Source organism: Hyperolius riggenbachi, chromosome 4 (assembly GCF_040937935.1).
Source record: "Hyperolius riggenbachi isolate aHypRig1 chromosome 4, aHypRig1.pri, whole genome shotgun sequence".
NCBI lineage: Eukaryota > Metazoa > Chordata > Amphibia > Anura > Hyperoliidae > Hyperolius > Hyperolius riggenbachi.
In genome coordinates, this window is record NC_090649.1 from 379088172 (window position 1) to 379103259 (window position 15088).

A 15088-nucleotide genomic window follows, 5' to 3' on the forward strand; every position below is an offset into this window, starting at 1 on the left:
CCCCTACTTATAATTTTTTTTTTTTTTAGATATCCCATTGTTTTATTTTATATTTATACATTTACATATATTACATATTTTGTTGTCTCTGCACAATGGCAGTCCATTAAGAGTCCCAGACTTAAAATACATGAACTGTTGGCCATTTTCTATCTCCCCCCTGCCCTCAGAAATTGTATTCTGCCAGGAAAGTGTTTATATTGTTGTACATACACATGTTTATTTCATCATGTTTCATGTTGCCTTGGGTAAACTTTAAAGGGACTCCGAGCAGTGCAGAAACTATGGAAAGATGCACATCATTTTAAAGCTCTCTTTCTCCTCTTTCCAATGATATATAAACCGCCACCCTACGCCTTTTAGTTTTCGCTATTTTCGCGATTGAAATTGCCGCGGCCGCGATTTCGATCGCGAAAATAGAGAAAACTAAAAGGCGTAGGGCGAAGATTTAGGTGTCGTCAGAAAGAGGAGAAAGAGAGCGTTAAAATGATATCCATCAAGCCATAGTTATATTGTATTACACAGGGCGACTTTTTGTCAAAGTCAGCAGCTGCATTCAGCAGAATGGAGCTGCTGACACTGGGGAAAGTGTCGTCCTGTGTAATACAATATAACTATGGCTTGATGGATATCATTTTAAAGCTCTCTTTCTCCTCTTTTTGATGACACCTAAATCGTTGCCCTACACCTTTTAGTTTTCTCTATTTTCGCGATCGAAATCGCGGTCGCGGCAATTTCAATCGCGAAAATAGCGAAAACTAAAAGACGTAGGGTGGTGGTTTATATATCATTGGAAAGAGGAGAAAGAGAGCTTTAAAATGATATGCATCTTTCCATAGTTTCTGCACTGCCCTTTAAGCAAGGTTTGCGAATACCAGTGGATTTGCTATAGATAATTGTTTCATTGTAGCATATGCTGGGTATGCTGTTTTATTGATTGTGTTTTAATCATAGAGATGTTAGTTATTTTTTAGGAACGATGAGCGGCCTGGACTGTTATGTTATATAGCTTTTATCCTTTGAACTCCTGTCCTTCTCAGCCTGCCTTTGTATTTGTTTGCTGTATCAGTAGTTTTCGACTCCCACATGCACTCAAATGCATTTAAGTTTTGTAGAGAATTGGGCAGACTTTCCTGTCTAGAATCTTTCCATGGAAAATGTGAAGTTTTAACGAGTGTCACATAGTATAATGCTTATTTCAGTGGTCTGAAGGATAGAGCTGTGAGGAAAATCTTGAAGGAATGAGTGTGCAGGGTGGTGCACAAAACGACCCATCCGGCTCAAACCCTGCTGTGTTGAAGACGGCTTTATTGCAGCCTGTGTCGCTTGCATTTGCAGCAATATGAGAGGGTTACCCATACAGCAGCAAATGCAGGTGACACAGGCTTCAATAAAGCCAGAGGGGACACACACAGCAGGGATCGAGTTAGAGGCACATGGGGCCCGGTCTTTTGTGCGTCCCCTTGTATAACATCTTGTCAAGCTTACCAAAATGTGTTTAACTAAACTTATCATTACTGTATTTTTGTAGGCAGCAGTTGAAGAACGCCTTAAACATCTTCAAGAAGCACATCGGGATTTTGGTCCTGCATCACAGCATTTTCTGTCAAGTAAGTTGTGAAAGCTGATATCTTCATTTAGGTAATGCCTTTGATCATTGCCATTTAGGATTCTGATTCATGAGTTTGTCAAGGGCTTTATAGCTACTAACTTCCGATTACCCGCTAGTCTAATCGAATAATCGCATCTGATGAAAATATTGTACCTTTAATTGTAACCTTTAGCCTATAGAGCTATGTTCAAGAGATAAGGAGCAGACACTCACAGCTGGGGACAATAGAAGTACAGGCAGCTACAAGTAGCTGGTGTGACATTGGATAACAGTAATTACAGCTGAAGATGTCCCTGCCACTGATCTCTCAGTCATAGGCCATGGTGTTCAAAAGATTAGACAAGTGCACCTAATGTTATACAGTATATCAAATTTACAGAAATGTTTTCCTAACTGTAATTGTCAGATACATCTTTCAGGCAGGCTTTGTGAGAATCTTGCATTGCAAAAAATTCTACAGATGTTTGTCACAGTGTCTTAAATACCTTTACTAATGTCATTACAAACTAAAGCAACTTTGATCACGTATGTTTCCTGCTGTGATCTTGCGCTGATGTTTTCTGCTCAGTTAACATCTGACACATCTTGTTTTTTCTTTTTATTCTTTCAGCTTCAGTACAGCTTCCATGGCAACGATCCGTGTCACTTAATAAAGTGCCCTACTATATCAAGTAAGCCTGTTGGTTCTTCTTTGTTGTTTTAGCTTTATAAGCATTTCTTTTTACTTGATTATTCAAATACCGTGTTTCCCCGAAAATAAGACACTGTCTTATATTAATTTTTGCTCCAAAAAATGTGCTAGGGCTTATTTTCAGGGGATGTCTTATATTGGCACTGCATTATATGTCCCATGCTGGCCACCTCTTATTGCTGCTCATTGTAATGTCACAGTGCCAATCAGGCACCTGTCATGTCATCCCTGCACACAGATGATAAACCTGCTGTGTGCAAGGATGACATGACAAGTGCCTGATCGGCACTGCATGATGTGTCCCCTTCTGTTCGCCTGTGTCTCTGCTCCCCTGCATTGTGACCCCCTCCCTTCCGACCCCTGTGGCCGCTCTGTCCCGCTTGCTTGTCTGGGTCTCTGCTCCCCGTGCATCATGTCCCCCTCCCTTCCGACCCCTGTGGCTGCTCTGTCCCGCCCCCTTGTCAGTGTCCCCCGCTCTCCGTGCACGCTAAATGTAATGGCAGCCAGCGTGTCTTACTGTAGCCATGCTGCCCGGAGATCTCTGGCGTCCAGTCTTCTTCCCTCTAGTAACCGGCGCTTGTGTAGATGACGTCATCTACACAAGCGCCGGTTACTAGAGGGAGAAGTGAGGACGCCAGAGATCTCCGGGCAGCATGGCTACAGTAAGACACGCTGGCTGCCATTACATTTAGCGTGCACGGAGAGCGGGGGACACCGACAAGGGGGCGGGACAGAGCAGCCACAGGGGTCGGAAGGGAGGGGGGACACAATGCACGGGGAGCAGAGACCCAGACAAGCAAGCGGGACAGAGCGGCAACACGGGTCGGAAGGGGGGGGGGGGACTTAAAACAGGGGAGCCAAGAGACAGTCTGAGGGGGGTGGGATATGTGTTCTGCGGCTGGGGATGTGTGGCTTTGGGGCTAGGCCTTATATTCGGAGGATGCCTTATATACAGAGAAGGCATGAAATTGCAGCTAGGCCTTATAATCAGAGGATGTTTTACTTTAGGGGAAAGACGGTATGTCAACCCCATCTTTTTTTTTTTTTTTTTTACTGAGGAATGTTTTGAAGTGTCTATTTTGAAAGTCAAATCCTATAAAGTGTGGCACAGACAATATTACCTAGGGCTACACTTTAGTGCATTCAAACTGTAATTTTATTATCCTGACTTTCAGCACCCCACTAATTTAATTGATTTTAAGTGACTTTGATTCTTGTATAAATGATCATCTGGTATGCAGTAGCCTGCTTTTGTAATTTCACTTTTAATATTGTGACTTCTATGTTATAAATAGAGCCAATCCAGAAACAAAGTTTTTTGCTATAGTAGTTTACTTGCAAGCTTTTGAAACCCAAGTTTATTCCTGGTCCATGAAGTCACCCATCACACTAACGACTAAATGGGTGACTTGGGGGCTGTAAATAATGGATCCAGGATTTACTTTTATTATAAAAAACGGAACACTTGCATATTCCTTGAGCAGCATAATATTTATTTGCTAATAGCTCTTTTTCCATGTAGTTTTCACTATGTGCAATCCTTCATCAAATGGTTAGTTTTAAATTGCCATCTTTGTACTATATAAACCCATATTTTGGTTGTTCTTCTGAAATTATAGAAAAATAAATATTTTTCTAAAACTGGTACAACTGGTTTTGAAGGAACAGTACGGTATATTGCCTAGTCTTTTCCTCCGCACCTTTGTTTTTACTGTTCTATGTATTAAAAACATGAACAATTCACATAGCAGTTCTTCAAAAATCCTGCTGGGAACAGAACAGTAAAAGCTACAACCACCAGCCTAAAAAAGAAGTATCTGCCCAATAACTGAATAAATAATGCAGTTATAAAAAAAAGATTATCTTTCTGATCTACCAAAAGTGGTGTGTGCCCAGCTCATTCTTTTTGTTGTCATGGACCAATGTATATAGTCCTGTCCTGCGCAAGTCTGTGCCCCACCTTATAGAGATTAGTGGGAGGCTGCACCATTATCATGAGACAAAGTGCTCCACATCTGTCATTAGGAAGAGTCAGAGCAGTTTCATGAATTCTCCTTTTAGGACTCCATTTAATTACCGTTCAGAACGTATTCATATATCGGGTGGTGACGGTTGACGGGTTAGGTTTTCCAATCAGACTTTAGAAATTACAGTTGACAATCATAAAAACAAAAGTAGATAAAAGGTTAAGTGGGCCCTGGCAGACATGTAAAAAACACATATTTTAGTTCTTATACATTCAATTGTTTATCACTTTAATTATAAAAGACATTGAAGTAGCAATGCTTGCTATACTGTAGATTTCCATAGTACACTTATGTTAGCAAGCTATAGCTAAACTAAATCAGTTACACCATTGTCTAGTGCAGGGCTTTCCAACCTTGCCCTCAAGTACCACCAACAGTGCATGTTTTGCAGAAAACCACAAACATTCACAGGTGAGGTAATTAGTGTCTCAGCAGAGCTGATTAATTACCTCTGTGGATTTCCACAAAACATGCACTGTTAGTGGTACTTGAGGACAGGGTTGAAAAGCCCTGGTCTAGTGGCTAGGCTAGGTTAGGTGCCTATAATCAATATTACTGAGTGGTGTCTCTGAATCTATAAGTAGTTCCAGTGAAGACTGCACCAAGAGTGTGAGTCCCAGCTTAAGCTATGGACACAGGTAAGAGTTTAGTGTGAGCGCATGTCATCTGCAGGCATGTTTAGTTTTCCTAATGACTATGTTTATTGGGTTGCGCCATAAGCTATAAACAATAACATTTGTCCTAAACCTAGAACAATAAAGAGCTCTAACCAACCACATATTGGTCCTTATTCAATTCACTCTTTCCCCTACGTTTTCTCCTAGGTGAGATTTTTACACTTTATCAATAAAATGCCTTTTAAGCCACCAGCAAGCAAGAAAATACTCAGAATAATGTTGACAGAACTTTTTCACCTACTTTTTGGTACTTGCGACTTTCAATTGCTGAAAAGTTGTTTTAAACAGAAGATTTAAAAAAATGATCTAGGAGAAAACGTGGGAGAAATAGTGAACTGAATAAGGCTAAATGTGTGCTTTTCTTTGTTTTACCCATACAGTGAATTAATGCATCTTAACCGTATTTAACTCCTAATCTATATTGCACATTTATCATACAAGTATATTATAATCCCAAATACTGTTTGAAATGGTGTACTGGTAGGATCATGTTTTATCCTCCATCTAATATTGTTAATGGAATAACCCTTATTTTGTATGCTGCTTTTTATATAAACATTTGTTGATGGAAAGTAAGCCATTGTAATACAGATGGTGAAACTATAGGTATGGCTTTTTAGGTAATTAGCGCTAGCACATTTTTTTTTAATCATCATATTCAATGGACATTTCTAAACTTAGCTTGAAAACCAACCGTTAGGCCTCTTGCACGCTACATGCGATTCCGATTTTTTTTTATAGTATCCAATTTTTTATTCTGATTAAAAAACATAGCGGCATGCAGTACTTTTTTATTTAATCGGAATCAAAAATCAGACCATATAAAAAACTGGACTCACATGCAGTGTGCAAGAGACCTCAGTATAAAGGTTATACACCTAGCAAGCGTTGACCAATAATCTCTAGGGTTATAGCAAAGCCACGTTATACATTCACTGGCTGTGGAATTCAATTTAAAGGGATACTGTAGGGGGGTTAGGGGGAAATGAGTTGAAGTTACCCGGGGCTTCTAATGGTCCCCCGCAGGCATCCTGTGCCCACGCTGCCACTCACCGATGCTCCGGCCCCGCCTCCGGTTCACTTCTGGAATTTCAGACTTTAAAGTCTGGAAAACACTGCGCCTGCGTTGCCGTGTCCTCGCTTCCCCTGATGTCACCAGGAGTGCACGACGCAGGCACAGACTATACTGGGCCTGTGCAGTACGCTCCTGGTGACATCAGGGGAGCGAGGACACAGCAACGCAGGCGCAGCGGTTTTCCAGACTTTAAAGTCTGAAATTCCAGAAGTGAACCAGAGGCGGGGCCGGAGCATCGGTGAGTGGCTACGCGGGTACAGGATGTCTGCGGGGGGCCATTAGAAGCCCCGGGTAACTTCAACTCATTTTCCCCGACCCCCTACAGTATCCCTTTAATACTGTTATCATATTTGATTATTCCATTTTTATGCACGCATTTTGGGGTTAAGTATGTTTAATGCTAAATGGCAATAAGCAATATAGTGTTTTAGCAAGTAGGATGGGTCTTATTAATAATAAACAAATTCATTTTAAATTTAAACTACTCATCACAGTCTAACATTCAGTGCCTACTTAAAAGCCAGAAACAGTAAGGAAGTTGCATTACACTTCACAACATTTCGTAATACAGGCTATCAAATGTAGACTCCCCAAAATGTTGTGTTTACAGTATTTCTATCTGTATGTAACACAGACACTTGATCACAAACCTTCTCAGAAGAGCTGTGTTGTTGCGGTACATTTTTTCTAGTCTGTACATGAAGGTCATTGGCTTTCCCGTGTTCACATATGGCTCCTTGAATTTCATCTGACCTTGTTAAAGGCAAAGTTATTATTTGATAGGAATCTTTGCCATGTAAGATATGTATTTTAAAAATGACCTGCACAGATTTTTGCAGTACGGTAATTCCTTAGCTGGTGCTCTGCTATTATCGTTTCCTGCCAATGTAAGCTTCATTTTTTGCTTAAAGTGATTTTCCAAACTCCGTGGAAATGTCACTGAGCACCAGACCCTTCCTTTCTTTATAATGCATCTGTAAAGTAAAGTGTTTTCTACTCTTCCTGTCACAGATGTACAGTACCTAGGCTACCCCGAGGCCATCCACCACTCTGTACATAAAAGCACAACAACAAAAGATGTGTCTGACTCAGTTCTATTAAATGCTAAATAATATGAAAAAAAGACCACCAAAGCATTGCTTAGAGGATCCTGTGCTGTAAAAGCAATACAAAGTCTGCAATTGGAGGGGTTCCCCACATAATACTTGTTTATATGCACTTGTTTGGGTTTCTGCCAATCATCAGCAAGGCAGCGGTGTTACTGTCATCTGCTCAGAGCAGTTAAAGAGGTGCTCATGTGCAGTGTTGGCTGGCCTCAAGGTAAGCTGGGTACCATTCATCAGTGGCAGGACAGATAACCTATACTGCCTTTTAAGGATATATTACAAGGGGTGCTCAGTGATTTTTCCATAGGAGATGGGAAATCACTTTACTGTGTAGACACTCAGCATCTGAGCTTGTTATTATCCTAGTTAATAATTATCCTGGGTATATAAGTCCATGGGCATCGTCTTTGTCAGCCCGTGTGCGCATGTGCCGAGCCGCGGCCATAGCCTTGTGTGCGGACAGGCGTGGGTGGGCCCGCATGGGCAGCCACTTCATTCACAAACTTCCATGTCTGTAGGCATAAGTATTATGGTGCAGGACAGTCAGCAGGAACAGTAACACTCAAAAAACCTGCTATCAATTTCTTCAGCTCAGATTTCTCAAGTTTTAGCCTGATATCAGACATAAAGGGCAACACTGGGCACCCTGATGACTAATCTAGCAAATGGTATATTTACACCTCTGCATGAAGATGGCCTCAAAGGATAACTGCAATTTTAAATCTTATTTTTTGGAAGCTATTGATTTTGTAATTATAATGGGGTATATAAAAGCATAGTAGAGTGCCATTGTCTACAATCAGGTATAGCACAAAGCCATGTCTGTAGTGCCTTGTTTGGACCCTCGCCTTGCTAACACTAATACTATACTAACTATGACTGAACAGCAAGGTCAGATTATTATATACTCACTAATCATGCAGCTACTCCAGATCTACTAATGGTTTGCTCCCTCATCCCCTCAGCCTGGATTTGTATAGAGTTAATTGAGATCATTATCATGTAATATTTTACTTGCATGTTGAGGAATAATATTCCCAATTTGTATGTTTATTTAAGTTAGTTGCTGCTTGATAGGGTATACGTATTACCTATATGCTTAGAGACCCAATATTTTGTTTTTTATTGTTTGCAAATAATGGGTTATAACCCTGTGAAGTTAGCTGGGTGTTGTATTGTATTTTTTTTAAGTCATCTTGATCCTGTTCATTCCACAATAACGCTGTATCCTATACTGAGTTCTTTGGGCTCTGATGGGATTGGGAAGTAGAAGCAGTAAGTCTGGATGGGCTCTGTGATCAGTAAGTAATATCACAGTACAGACATGGTTTTGAACTGTAGTTGCTTATCGTGGTGTTAGTGGTGTTTATTTCTTATACATTTCTTACAGAGGCAAGATCTACACTGCAGTATATTGCATCAAGGCGCACATTTCAACGTTTTCTATCAAACTGGATTGAAAAATACAGTTGCCCCCTTAAAAAAAAAATCTATTTTTTAGTTGGTGCCAACCTTTTCAGTATTAAAGGGAGCAGTGCCTATGGGTATGCCTTTAAGCATACCCACAACTAATTAATTACCGTATATCCTCACACCTACCAGCATGATGTTTGTAATTATATCCCCCTGGGTTCCTTGTATTTCATTGCATTGTGCTGAATGGAGCTGCCGACACTGGGGAAAGTGTTGTCCTGTGTAATACAATGCTGGACTCCAAAAAGTGCAGAAACTATGGAAAGATGCATATCATTTTGAAGCTCTCTTTCTCCTCTTTCCAATGTTATATAAACCGCCGCCCTACGACTTTTAGTTTTTGCTATTTTCTTGATCGAAATTGCCGCCGTCGCTACTAAAAGTAACTAAAAGGCTTAGGGCGGCGGTTTATATATCATTGGAAAGAGGTGAAAGAGAGCGTCAAAATGATGTGCATCTTTCCATAGTTACTGCACTGCTCGGAGTCCCTTTAAGTATTTGCTGCTCGTGCTCTACCCTACCAATTTCACTGTCTAGGCCTCCTCATGGGTATCCTTTAAAGCATGCCATTTGCTGCCATATTACAGGTTTTTTTGGTTCCTATGTTTTGATATTTTTAGATGATTAATGGAAACCATCCTGATTTAACCCTTTGCAATCCTATGTCATTGGCATTTTCCAGTATAGGTTCAATCCTGGACACAGTCCAACACAGGAAATTATGGTGTGGCACTGTTAACAGATAAAATCCGGCACAGTGTCAGGACATCTGAATCAGCCTCCCGTGGCAACCCGGTGTCTCGTTTTAATTGCTTTTCTGCAAGCGTGTAGCAAAGCATTTGTCGGCTTTCGCTGGCACTTCCCAGTGTGTGCGTCATTTTGCATTCCCACACAGAACGCGGGGCGGTAAATAATCCTGGAAGCAACATGTTACTTCCAGGAACGGCTAAGGGCCCTTTCACACCAGAGGGCTTTTTCGGCGTTTTAACGCCACGGCCGAAGTTGGCGTTTTCCTAGGTAAAAGAAAGTCCATAGACTTTCATTTTACCATTCACACTAAACGCCGCGTTTTGGAGCGTTGCGTTTCAACGCTCCCAGGCGCTTTTTCTGGGCCTACCGCGGCGTTTCTCATTACAATTGATTGTAATGTATAGGCGTTAAAACGCCTTCAAAACGCCTTGAAAACGCCTGCAGCCAAGACGCAGCGTTTTAGCCTTTCACCGCTGCCTGTAGTGTGAAAGAGCCCTAAGCGGCAGGCAAACAAGGGTTAAAATCGGGATCTAAACACAGCACTTGAGCAAATGCCAGTTAGCTATCATACAGACGCCTGTCCCTTCATCTGAATGGACAGCGTTAAATGACGAGCACTGAAGCCATGGCTTAACATCGCAGAGCAGTCTGTATGAACCAGCCTTGTGTCTAAGTCCAACTCTTTGATTACTACCAGCCCCCTGTTCTGTCACTGTGCCACATACTTTAGATATTATGCAGGTGCATTCCGGCTCGCTGCTGGGGGCCCCATTGCCGGATCTAGTCCAGCATGGCTTCAGTGTATGTGGATCAAATCCTACACTTTGACTACCCACGTTTGGGTATTTGGGATGTGGGTGATCAAAAAATGAATTGGAAAAGGTTAAGCATTACTATTGCTTATTTATGGAGTTTACACATTGTCAGAAAAGTGGGCCACTGGTTCGGCCATGCAGCATGAGTAGTAGTCATCAGGAACTGATTTGATTCACTGCAGAAGAAAACCTAATATACAGGCTGCTTAGTAACCCTAATATTTGGTCTTCTAAGCTTTATTATACTGTGATAGATCACTCAAGAATACAGTTTAGTGAACCATTGGTAAGACAAACAGTTATGCCTGTATTACAGTAAGCCGAATCAAGTAATGGGATCTAAGAAAGGTGACTTCTTGGTTGCCTCAATTATCGTGTTTTGCGTTATTAAATACATTTATGGAATTTCTGTCACGTTAGTATTAATATCAATGGGACAATAGTTCTGCTGTGCTTTAAAAGACAAGAATACTGTATATCAGAAAAGTAATCAATGGTTGAGTTTTGGGTTATAACGAACAGTCAGTACGTTATATACAAATGCAGTGCAGTCACTTAGACCAAACCTGAAAGTACGCTGTCCTGTGAGAAAAGCTTGCTGACAGCTGCAGCTTTGAGCAGTCACATGATCTGCAGAGCAGGTACTGCAATCTTTGAAAGAGAAGAAGGCTCAAACGTTTTCTTAGAAAGGGGAAGCTTATTAGTTAGTCATTTAAGAAATGACGATAGATTACCATGTGCAAAGATATAACATAATTGTTACCCTTGTATTTTGGGCATTGACTTCTGATATCAAAATAAAAGTCACACTGACAGCATAAACCAAGTACTCTGTATGTAGTACAGGCCTTAGAATATTCTGGTACACATTGAGAGTTTTGGGGAGAAGGAAAACAAAAACAAAAAAAACAGTGTTCACTTTAAAAATCCAGTTCTTTTTTTTATATTTGCAAACATTTTATTGCCTATACCTATTTAGTCAGTCAGTCAGCCTGACTTGGGCTGTATGTTGGGGGAATTTATGTTGGATGGGATGGGGGGATGACTATTGTAAATATATTGTAAATAAGTCCTGACGATGCTCCGCTTCAGGGGCGAAACGATCGTTGAGGGGCACCCTATTTGTACTCCTATGTCTCACCTACACACTCTCGGTTCTTGAAGATGTATTACTTCCTGACCCCTATGGGGTTTATAATTGATCTAATAGTATCAGTGGCAGACTTTACCCACATGGTATACCTCCCCTAGTGGGCAGGTGTTCTATATATGTAAACAGTCAAGAAAAACAGCTTCTTTTGGTCAAGCACACTGCCCATCAGGACATTTTTTATGCAAACATATGCGAGATAGCTACACCCCATACAAATTGTTGGGGGGGGGGATCAGCAAAGACCCTCGCTATAGTGTTGCAGATAATTGTTGGAACATAGTGCTGCATATTTATGCGAAGCAAATGACTGTTGCATTCGTCTACATGTATTGTGAAGTAAACCCCTCCTGTTGATAACAGAGCAAGCAGATAGCTTGTATATGGAGTAATACAGTGGGAAAAGGGCTAATTTAATTCCCTTTGTTTGTGTACATAAACGGTCAGGCCTCTGAAGGCAAAGTGTTTTATTGTTTATTTACCTGTACAATTTATTCAGTAATGTGATATCTTTTCAGTCAGTCAATACCACACTGTAATGGCACACCCAAAGGAATCAAAGACGGAATGTATTTTTTGCATAAGTAACCTGTATGCTTTTTATGATCTTATAAGTAAATATGTTGTTGTAAATGAAATGTACTTTTGAAATCTGTCAGAAGTACAGACATTGAGCGCTGAGCATTTTTAAGTTTCCAGACACATCGAAAGTCACCAAGATGCTGACAGAATAATTTAAACTAACTTTGGCAGTAGGAGTCTGTCAAACACTGCAGGTACATTAAGGCAACATGACAATCAGCTTTTCCTGCTGAATTGACTCTATCTCCTGTCATAATACTAAAGGCTTATCACAAACTCTGAGAAAATCATATTTTTGGTTGGCATCTTATACATAGTGGAAATTCAAAAGTCTAGCAGCTATTCAAGTAATGCACAAGAAGCACAGCACTCGGAAAATACAGGCCACTGGCAGGCTCTGTGCTCAAACTTGCCATAAACAGAATTAGGAGATTTTTGATTGGGTGACATAATCTGTGTATCTTTTTCTTGGGCACATATTTCAAAAGTTGCTGGCCAGTCTCTAACTTTCCCTTTTGCCACTTTCCCCTTTGCTAAAGCAGTGGGTACTTATCCGTTAGCCGGGCGCATCCGGCAGGTGGCGCTAATTACTATTCCCCCTCCAGGCCGCCATGGATAGTAGAGAAAGATGTAACTCTGGTGGAGTTTTGTCACCACCTAGAGGATGCACCCGGCTAATGGATGAGTACCAAGCGGTGTCATTGTTTTGTCTGTTATTGTAGCATTTTATCTCTGCCTAGTTTTCAAGTACCCGAGAACACCAAATGCGTTCATTTTGAATAATATATCATTCTTGTGCAATAAAGTACTGAATCTATGCGGAGAGATAATTTCTCAGTTAACAGCTGGAGATAACTAAATAAATGTATAGAAATCCTTCAAAGCTGAATACTCACCGAAAGATGGATCGGGGAACCTCACAGCGAAGCCTCCTGACAAACGAGGTTCCCTGATCTATCTTCTTACCCGCGGGGACACGCAACGTCACATGATGGGTGCAAATGGGAGGTCAAACGATCACCAAATGGGAGGTCAAACGATCACGGTACTTTGCGGCAAACGTTGTTGGTGTAATCCCACGCCTGTACCCACGTTGCGAGATCAAGGAAATGATTGCTCAAAAAATCGCCGTAAAAATCATGTAGTGGGCACGGGCCTTAAGATGCCCAAACACAAATCTGAAGATGGCAACACACCATACAATTTTTACAATTTATTTTAAATTCAAAGCTCTCAATACATTTTTCTGATTGATTGTAACATTTGAAAAATCTGACCAATGCACCACACAAGTGTTCAATTTTTCCCCAATTATGACAAAAAATGATTGAAGACTCTTAGAATGTATATATTAAGAAATTGACAATCTACCCTACACCATCCACTGTTCATAAAAATTGATCACAAAAATCCACCTCTCCCGATCGACATATTTAGGAAAAAAAAGGAAATCTGATCGGATTTCTTGCTCGAATAAAAAAAAAAAAGTTTTTGATTTTTCAAGAAATCCAAAACCATGTTATCGAATTCATGTAAAACTGGATCATTGTATTGTATTGTGTGTTGCCACCTTTAGTATGATCCAAACAATTATGGTGAGTTCCAACTTCCTTGGACACCATATCGCCTTCTGGACAGTTTTTTACCCCAATTACTTACTCCCTCCCCCCAACACCATCCACCACCACCACCTACCATCACCACCAGTACTTTAGATGTAGTTAGAAATACTCCTGGACAAGGAGGATTGTTCTGTGAGTAGCTTTAGAATTGCAGAGATTTCCTGGAATGGGACGATGTCATGCATGCCCACCTAACAAAACTCCATACCAGTCCTTAAAGAGAACCCGAGGTATGTTTAAAGAATATTATCTGCATACAGAGGCTGGATCTGCCTATGCAGCCCATCCTCTGTTGCTATCCCAAACCCCACTAAGGTCCACCTGCACTCTGCAATCCCTCATAAATCACAGTCATGCTGTGAGGCTGTGTTTACATCTGTAGTGTCAGTCTCAGCTGCTCCCCCGCCTCCTGCATAGCTCTGGTCCCTGCCCCTGTCCCTTCCCTCCAATCAGCAGGGAGGGAAGGGATGCAGGCGGGGACTGGAGTTCTGCAGGAGGCGGGGAGAGCAGCAGACTGACACTATAGAGATAAACACAGCCACCTCTGACAAGCTGTTTGTCAGCAGCGTGGCTGTGATTTATGAGGGATTGCAGAGTGCAGGGGGACCTTAGGGGGGTTTGGGATAGCAACAGAGGCTGGGCTGTATAGGCAGATCCAGCCTCTGTATGCAGATAATATTCTTCAAACCCACCTCGGGTTCTCTTTAAAGAGAATCTGTTTTGTTAAAATCGCACAAAAGTAAACATACCAGTGCTTTAGGGGACATCTCCTATTACCCTCTGTCACAATTTCGCCGCTCCTCGCCGCATTAAAAGTGGTTAAAAACAGTTTTAAAAAGTTTGTTTATAAACAAACAAAATGGCCACCAAAACAGGAAGTAGGTTGATGTACAGTATGTCCACACATAGAAAATACATTCATACACAAGCAGGCTGTATACAGCCTTCCTTTTGAATCTCAAGAGATCATTTGTGTGTTTCTTTCCCCCTGCAGCTATCTTCCACTGAAGTGTCAGGCTGTTTCTTCCTGCAGAGTGCAGACAGCTCTGCCTGTATGTAATTCCTCAGTATGTGAAAGCCCAGCCAGCTCAGAGGAGGATTTATCCAGCTTGTAAAAGATAATAGAGCAGAGAGAAGCTGCACTAATCTAAATAATACACAGGCAATGTGCAGAAAGGGGCCTGGAGGGGGGAGATGCATCACAGAACCACAACACTGAAGAACTTGGCAGCCTACCAGACACAGGCCGACAAGTCTGACAAGAGAGAGATAAGTTGATTTATTACAGAGATGGTGATAGTAAAACGTGCTGCAGTAAGCAAGAACACATTAGAATAGCTTTTGGAACTTGTAGGATGATAAAAAAACAGGATGCAATTTTTGTTTTACGGAGTCTCTTTAAAGCCAAAATTTTACAAGTGGGCCAACTTTAGATAACTAGATGAAGTGATGGATACATCAGAAATCAGTATTTAGAGTTAAACTGTTTAATTTTTTGCAGTTATTGT

At 41.2% G+C, this 15088-nt stretch overlaps 1 protein-coding gene across 13 annotated transcripts in view; it reads left to right on the forward strand.

Moving 5' to 3' along the window:
* UTRN (utrophin) overlaps window positions 1-15088 on the forward strand; it is an 863547-nt gene that overhangs the window by 711146 nt on the left and 137313 nt on the right. For 10 of the 13 annotated variants that reach the window (XM_068232090.1, XM_068232089.1, XM_068232092.1 and 7 more), the window contains 3 exons: window positions 1532-1610; window positions 2223-2283; window positions 4912-4968. In XM_068232090.1, the coding sequence (XP_068088191.1) occupies window positions 1532-1610; window positions 2223-2283; window positions 4912-4968 (197 nt within the window). The remainder of the gene's footprint in view (window positions 1-1531; window positions 1611-2222; window positions 2284-4911; window positions 4969-15088) is intronic. The other 3 variants (XM_068232093.1, XM_068232094.1, XM_068232098.1) reach the window with 1 other exon arrangement.